At 44.2% G+C, this 8447-nt stretch overlaps 1 protein-coding gene across 1 annotated transcript; it reads left to right on the plus strand.

Annotated features, from left to right (window-relative positions):
- Positions 1-751: 751 nt before the first annotated feature.
- On the plus strand, positions 752-6267 carry DDX5 (DEAD (Asp-Glu-Ala-Asp) box helicase 5; the record flags this gene model as incomplete). The annotated part of the gene is made up of 12 exons (XM_010144621.1): positions 752-917; positions 1070-1166; positions 1252-1385; positions 1506-1571; positions 2023-2164; positions 2247-2407; positions 2572-2744; positions 2936-3046; positions 3283-3344; positions 3424-3483; positions 4726-4950; positions 5499-6267. Coding segments are annotated over 12 exons (1780 nt in total), but the record flags the coding sequence as incomplete, so codon positions are not given.
- Positions 6268-8447: the final 2180 nt, after the last annotated feature.

Below are 8447 nucleotides of genomic sequence, written 5' to 3' on the forward strand. Positions count from 1 at the left end.
ATGTGGCGTAGACAGAAATGAGAGACAAAGGAAACAGCGCTGGCAGGAAGCAGCGGCCACTCAGCCAGGTCCCCTCTGGGAGCGCTGTGTTGTGCTGGAAGGATCGTTCCCAGCGCCTGCCCGGCCGAAATTGGGGAGCGATCGGGGCGGGGGAGGGAGCCCCGCGCTCGGATCCGGTTTAGCGGTGCTGAGCGCTGCTTGGAGCCGCGCCTCGGCGCTGCCAGAGCCGGCTTTCGAGGTGAGGCTTACCCGAGCGGGAGGTCCGAGCCAAAAATACTAACGTAAAATACACGATCCCACAAAACACCGCTATTGAGATAAGTGTCTCTTGGAAAGATAAAAGAAAACGGGTTATGGGAAAGTTACCCCAGGGTTTCATAACTGCCCCTGCCCGCTTTCTGCAGGCTGATCCACAGTGGGAGTGTCACTTGGGTGGGAAACCATTTTGATCACGAGGCAGTACAAAGGTTTATGTCCTTGCTTTGCCTGACTTGTAACTTGCTAATAGGCCTTTGAATTTAATTTTGAGGAACCTGGAAACGTTTCTGTTACCTTAGCTTCTGAGTGTGAATTGTAGCTAGGCAGTTTGTGGCATCTGCAGTTTAACTGGGTTTTTTTTGAAGTTTCAGTATCCTGTAGGTGGAGTTTGTAAATCTGAAATATAAAGCTGCAGGATGGACTGCAGCAGTGAAGCTGTACAAGAGGAGGACTAAAATGTTCCTTGTGGATTCTATGTTATGATCTTCTCTAGGTTTGGAGCCCCCCGCTTTGGAGGAAGTAGAGGTGGACCTCTTTCTGGGAAGAAATTTGGAAACCCTGGGGAAAAACTTACAAAAAAGAAATGGAATTTAGATGAACTGCCCAAATTTGAGAAGAACTTCTATCAAGAGCACCCTGATGTGGTTAGACGTACTGTGGTATGTACCCTATCTAACTCATGCAAAAGTAAACACATAAGTGCAAACATGCTGAGGGTCATGGGGCCCATCAGGCATCGATAGGGCAACTTAACATGTAACTTGGGTATCAGAGCTTACTTCTGATAATGGGGGTTTTTTTTGTCTTGCAGCAAGAAGTTGAACAGTACAGAGCAAGCAAAGAAGTTACAGTTAGGGGCCATAACTGTCCAAAACCAATTATAAACTTCTATGAAGCTAACTTCCCTGGTAAGTGAAGACTAGTATACTGGTTGTTCTTCCAGGCTTGATTAAGACAAAGCCTGAGTTACTGAGTTTGATTTTTCTATTCAAGCAAATGTTATGGAAGTAATTCAGAGGCAGAACTTCACTGAACCAACTGCTATTCAAGCACAAGGTTGGCCTGTTGCATTGAGTGGATTGGATATGGTTGGAGTGGCACAGACTGGATCAGGGAAGACACTGTCGGTAGGTTTTGATGGTAGCCTGGAACACTGCTAGATTTCAGCAGTGAAAGTATGGCCTGGCTGAGCGCAGGCTGCATGCTTCTGGGAAGGGATTGTAATGAGACTTCTTTCTTCCAAACAGTACTTGTTGCCTGCTATTGTGCATATAAATCATCAGCCATTCCTGGAGCGTGGAGATGGACCTATTGTGAGTATTCCTAAATGAAAGGAGATCTTAATTTCTAGAGAATGTGATTTTTTTTTTTAACAGACCAATTGTCTGTGATCATAAGAGTGCATAACTGTATTGTGTTTCTCTGTATGACTAAAGTTGTTTGGAAGTCTCCCAAGAACATTCTATATAAGCTCTGATGGGATTGTCCTTACAACTGTGCAGAACAGGGCTAGATGTCCCATTTTGGAAATAGCTATTCCCTGGAAGCTAGTGATTCTCAGACACCTTACCACACAGCATAGGTCAGTGCTTGGTGGTAATTGAGATGCTGGGTAATGTAGTTTGCTGGTTTGGGCTACTTAAATCCACTGTAGTCATTCTGGCACTGAAGGGGAGTGTATGATCAACTTCCCATTTAAAACTAGTGGGAGACCAGAAGCTTCAAAAAGGAATTGAACTAAAAGCCTGGGCATTTTATTTCTAGTGTCTTGTGCTGGCACCAACTCGTGAACTGGCTCAACAAGTGCAGCAGGTAGCTGCTGAATACAGCAGAGCATGCCGTTTAAAGTCCACGTGTATTTATGGAGGTGCTCCAAAGGGACCACAGATCCGTGACTTAGAAAGAGGTATGGATAAGCCTTGGTGCATCCCTGTATGAATAAGGAAATGTGAAAACTACTACTGCTGACCTCACTGCTTGGTTTTTAGGTGTGGAAATCTGCATTGCAACACCTGGAAGACTTATAGACTTCTTGGAAGCTGGAAAGACCAATCTCAGGAGGTGTACTTACCTTGTCCTTGATGAAGCTGACAGGATGCTTGACATGGGATTTGAACCTCAGATCAGAAAAATTGTGGATCAGATAAGAGTGAGTATATTTGGTTTGTGTATTTATCACTGTTGCAGAAACATAGCACTCTTGCTCATGAAAGCAGGGGCAGTACAGTTAACTGTCCAGCTTACCTTGGTAGATTTCTTTGTTTTGGCTGGCCATTTGTAGTGATCTTGTACTGACCCAGTCTCCTCCTGCAGCCTGACAGGCAGACTTTGATGTGGAGTGCCACATGGCCCAAGGAAGTCAGGCAGCTGGCTGAAGACTTTTTAAAAGAATATGTACACATCAACATTGGGGCACTGGAACTAAGTGCAAACCACAACATTCTTCAGATTGTGGATGTGTGCCACGATGTAGAGAAAGATGACAAGTAAGTAGATAGAGGGGGCAAAGTGTTTCATGTGTGTTTTAATGGTTCTAGTTGAACTGTGAAATGAATTTGTTTTGATGGACTTTTTACAGTTTGAGAACTAAAAAAAAGTGGAAAAAAATCAGGTTGTTAAAAGTAAACTTTTGCGGTACAAATCGATCCCAGCTCCAACCATCATGTTTTCATAATAGGCTCATTCGTTTGATGGAAGAAATAATGAGTGAGAAGGAAAATAAAACAATTGTTTTTGTGGAAACCAAAAGACGGTGTGATGATCTCACCAGGAAAATGAGGAGAGATGGGTGAGTCTAACAGCTGGAACTGCAGTGAACCACCCCAACAGTCTGAGCATGCTCTTGATTCTTCGTGAATCGTGAAACCCAACTACGGTGTCAAAGCTGTCAATACAGTGACACCAGGTGTCAGTTAATGCTGAAACTAACCCTAGAAGCTGTTTGGTATTTGCCAGTAGCCCTGTCCTTGACTATTGAAACTGCTCGAGCAGTGGTCTGAGGTCAACCAAGTTCTGTATTTTCAGGTGGCCAGCAATGGGTATTCATGGTGATAAAAGTCAGCAGGAGAGGGACTGGGTTCTAAATGGTGAGTGTTTTGGCAGTTTCTGCAGGTATGTGATCTGTGTTTGCTCAGTGGAGAAACTGATGAGTTGCCTCTGTTGCAGAATTCAAACACGGGAAAGCACCAATCCTGATTGCTACAGATGTTGCATCCAGAGGTCTAGGTTAGTACAACTCGTAATGCCAGTTGCCCAAAACTTTTTAAAGAAAGTCTATTGCTTTCTTTAACCTCTGCATTTTTCTAAGTTTTCTTCACATAAAGGTGCAGTCTTTGTGGCAAGGCCTAGGCATGACAATCGGAGGACTCGAGGGGGATGGAGGACTAGTGGAAGTGATCGGCTGGCTGCTTCCAGTCAAATAGAGAGGTGAAAGCTGAGAGCATTGTGTGCCAGTAATCTTCAAAAGGCAAAGATCATCCTTTAAACTACTACCCCATAAACTGTTCTCTCATGAAATAAGCAGTTTCATTCACAGTTCACTTTGCCCTGGTATTTCTTTTCTCTCCATGCTTTGCATGATTTGCCATGGTGCAGTACTGTTAGTTTTGTGCATACTGTCTGCTGTGATCTGTGGGTCTTTGAATTTCAGTGAGTTTGCTGAAATGTCGAAGAAAATAATTACAAACTTCAATGAAATTTTTTTCAACCATGAAATGGAGAGAGCAGCTTTAAAATGTACTAAGCCTTGTACAAATTGGTGAGTACTGGCACATGAAATGTGAGAAAAAGTCCACCTCTCACTTTAGCGAGTGGGGCAGGAAAGCAATTGCTTTTCAAATGCCTTTGAAAGTCGAAGTTCCTCCACCTATACATAGTCGTCATGTCGAGACCTGCCAGAGAGAGACACATTCTCAAGTGAACCCTGGCTTCTTGGAAGCGCTTGCCTAGACGAGACACAGTGCATAAAAACAACTTGGTGACTTTGGGGGGACAGGTATGTTTTTCTTGCAGCTGCGGTTCAAAGGTCTTGGCAAGACGAGCAGTGTGGCCCCTTTTTTTTGAGCTTCTAATGAGTGTGTATGTGAAGGACCTTGTATGTTTTTACTCTAAGGTCCTCAAATGAGCACATGAAGAGGCTGCTGTGAGCTTTAGTGGCCCTACTGCAAGAAGCATTCAGATGTCACTTGATGATTTGTAAAGGGGACTCTTGAGTTGGGAATGACAAGCAAATGCATACTCCTTTATGGTAAGGTTTTGGATCACAGGGTGGGTGATGAGACGGGAACAGATGGAGTGTGCATAACTTCCTCTTCCACAATACTCATGCAGAAATGGGTGATTCTAACACTGTTCTTTGCAGCCATTATTTCCGTTAAAGTACAATTGTCTAACGTTTATCTTCGATTTGGCTGTTGTGGTGTGCAAAACTTTGTACCTCGCTTTTTGCCACACTGCAACACTTTACAGATGTGGAAGATGTGAAATTTGTCATCAATTATGACTACCCTAACTCCTCAGAGGACTATATCCACCGAATTGGACGAACTGCCCGCAGTACCAAAACAGGCACAGCATACACATTCTTTACTCCTAACAATATTAAGCAAGTAAATGACCTCATCTCTGTGCTTCGGGAGGCTAATCAAGCCATCAACCCCAAATTGCTTCAGCTGATTGAAGACAGAGGTTCAGGTAACTACTGTTCTTGACCACAGTGCATAGCTTCTCTCTCAGAACAAAAACGGAAACTCAAAATACCACCTCCCGTCTCTCTCCAAGGTGGATGTGGAAGGTGGTTTAGCCACTGGTTATGGTGACCTGAAAAGGTACTTACCAATGCTAGTAACAAAAATACCACCTCCTCCCCTGAATGCCTCCTACTCTTGTTGTGGCACATCTCATGGCTAGTGCTGGTCAAAGATTCACTTGCTCTGAAATAAAACGCTTCAGGGCTCAGTTTTATGGGCAGGAAAGATCAGTGTAAGTGTCCTGTTGGCCAGGTGAAAGTGACTTTGCCTTGTTACAGGGGAGAGCGTATGACTCTCCGCATCGGTTAGACAGCTCTATCAAAACTGTCTGCAGATTCTAGCTGGACTCTAGCTAGATGAAAAGGTTTTTTATAGTAGGTTTGCCTTACTGGGACAGAGGGAAAGATTTTTTTCCCTTACTAGCTGAACTCACCTGTGGCGTGTAAAATGCAGCCTTTATGATATATAACTATGTCTTGTCTCTTTTAATAGGTCGTTCCCGAGGTGATCGACGTGACAGATACTCTGCGGGCAAAAGGGGTGGATTTAGTAGTTTTAGAGAGAGGGAGAACTTTGAGAGAAACTATGGTGCGCTAGGAAAGAGAGACTTTGGAGCAAAAACTCAGAATGGGGCCTACAGCGCCCAGAGTTTCAGTAATGGAACACCTTTTGGCAATGGCTTTGCAGCCGCAGGCATGCAGGCTGGCTTCAGGGCTGGTAACCCCGCCGGAGCTTACCAGAACGGCTATGAGCAGCAGTACGGGAGTAACATTGCAAATATGCACAATGGCATGAACCAACAGCAGTATGCGTACCCTGCCACTGGTGCTGCTCCTATGATAGGGTACCCAATGCCGACAAGTTACTCTCAATAACTTAGTGTATTTAAATGTCTCAGTTTTTCATAATTGCTCTTTATATTGTGTGTTATCAGAACAGGATAGTTATTTAAGAAACGGGAAATGCAGAAATGACTGCAGTGCAGCAGTAATTATGGTGCACTTTTTCGCTATTTAAGTTGAATATTTCTCTACATTCCTGAAACAATTTTTAGTTTTTTGTACTAGAAAATGCAGACAGTGTTTTCAAAGTAAATGTACAGTGATTTGAAATACAGTAACAGAAGGCAGTGCATGGCCTTCCAATAAAGATATTTGAAGACCGAATTTTCTTTCAGATGGCAATTTTCTCAACATTTGCGCAACTTTACATTAATGGAATGTCAAATGTTTTTATATTAAATTCTAGAAAGGTTTCTCAACTGTGTCTGATTAAACGTTTAAGCTTATACAAAAACCAGCCTTGCCTTGATTGGGCTAGACTGCTTAGCATGGCAGGCTCTGCTTTGACGGGGAAGAGAGCAAAAGCTGGCTTCCACCAGTTGGAAGCAGTGCTCTTCCTTGTCTCGCTAGCGTTAGGGGCAGTTTGTGGAGAAGATCCTCTGGAGTGATGGTGTAGCTAAAGCATCGCTAACCAAAACTCTGCAGTGGTGTTGCTCTTGAGCTGCCACAAGTGTAAGGAAGCTTCTGCAGCACCGTAACTGTCGCCTTCCCAGGAGCCTACGTGCCGACTCAGCTTGAGTGTCATGTATCTACAGCTGCCAGGCTCTGTGAGTTAGCATGCAGGCTTTCGATGAGCTTCGGAGAAATGGGAAGATCTTAGCATTAAAACTTCAAATTATACTTAAACTGGTATTGAGCAGTGGTTTCTTTATGGAAGTGGGAGGGAAGGGGGCTGTTTGAACCATCAGCATATTTCATGGATTTTTTTTTTTCAAGGCTTGTAGTACATGTAAATGACTCTAAAAGCACAGCCCATGTTCAGCAAAGCAACAGCATTTCCATGATGAGCATGGCTGGAATGACAGTTGATCCTGGAGTTAACATACTGCTTTCAAGTATGGTATATTCAAATTCCAGTTAATGATGGCTTTCTGTCCCTTCCTCTCACTTGTTTATCCATAACAGTGATTAGTTTCAAGTTTAACAATGCAAAACTATGTTCAAGGTTGAATCTGCAAGAATCACAGCAAGATGGTATCCAGGTTATTTAGAACACAAGTCAGACTGTTTCTCTTACGCTTCAGATCTACTTGCTAGTCTGTGCTTAGCTCTTGGCAATTTGGGTTTCTTCTGAGGCTCAGCTTGGGATGTTCTTAACTGCAGCCTAACTGCTTAATGATGTATTCCTGCCTTTTCTGTGGTGTCTGTCAGTTGACAGTACTTTGTGATAGTTCACTGTTGCTCTGAAGACTCCATTCAGCTGGAGTGCTGGAATAGGCCGTGCTCTAGTCTACAGCTGCAGTTGGCAACGCAGAGTTTTCTTCCCTTGGTTTGCAGCGTTGCTCTTGTTCAGTGCCATCAGTGCTGAAAACAAGGAAGTAGAAGGTGGTTTATCTTGGTGAATAACATGTAATAGTTCCAAGTTTCCAGGTCAGTTGCCTGGAGCAAAATGCATGGAAAGCTTGTTTTTATTTAAGAACTCTACTGAAAAAGGTACACACAGAAAATGTAGCATGAGAGTTAAACTGGCCAGACTGAGGTCTTCAGCAGTGGGGAGCAAACACTTCGCCTCTTCACGGGCTCCTTTGAGATGGGAGATGGCCCTGGCTGTTCTGTTAAAGTGAAACCCAGAGAGCTGTTCACAAGTTACACTGGTTGAAACTTAATCAGGAGATCATGGGCAGAGATGGACCTTGGCGTGACCCTTGTGGTTTTGGAAGGTTGCAGGTTCTTGGTGGACTTGAGTGTAATTATGTGGCCAAATCTGCTCCCTTTAGAAATTGAAGTAATTTTAAACTGAAGGCTCAAAAAGTTGTCTTGCTTCTCGAGATGTGATGTGGGTTACTGCAGTACTGAGATTTATTACTTAATCAGTAAGACACAACTTTGAAAAACAGGAATGTCGGGGTTTTTTGCCTTACGGTGTTTCTAAATGACCATCAGGGAAGTTTCTTGAGAGCTCAGTGCGAGGTGGGCGTTTGCACATCAAATGATTGAAAAAGAGCTCCAGGAAATGCCTTTGACAGTATTATCAGAGATACTCTGGTAGATTGGAGCTCAGGGTAAATCTGCCGAAGAGAATTTGTAATTAGCAGTACTTCAGCTCCTGCAGCTGACCCAGTGGCCTACTAACGTGTCTTTCCTAATCTCCATCTCTTCCTCTGGCCCGTGGGAGAGGGCTGTGCTGTACAGAACCAATGCAGAGATTATTCCGGCTCAGGGCATCCTGACATGCATGAGTTTTGCATGACGGCCAGCTCCCAGAACGGTTCCTCTTGTTGGGCTCCACCTCCTGGCACTGGTACAAAATCGTGACGAAGCGCGTGTGGAAATTTCCACTGCTCCCCTGTTTGTTGGCCCCTCGGCCCGCTGCCAGCAGGAAACCCTTCGTGGGGCTCAGAGCAACGCGGAGCTGCTTTGGTGCGCTCCGTATGGGCTC

Source organism: Buceros rhinoceros, unplaced genomic scaffold, assembly GCF_000710305.1.
Source record: "Buceros rhinoceros silvestris isolate BGI_N320 unplaced genomic scaffold, ASM71030v1 scaffold21301, whole genome shotgun sequence".
Classification (NCBI taxonomy): Eukaryota; Metazoa; Chordata; class Aves; order Bucerotiformes; family Bucerotidae; genus Buceros; species Buceros rhinoceros.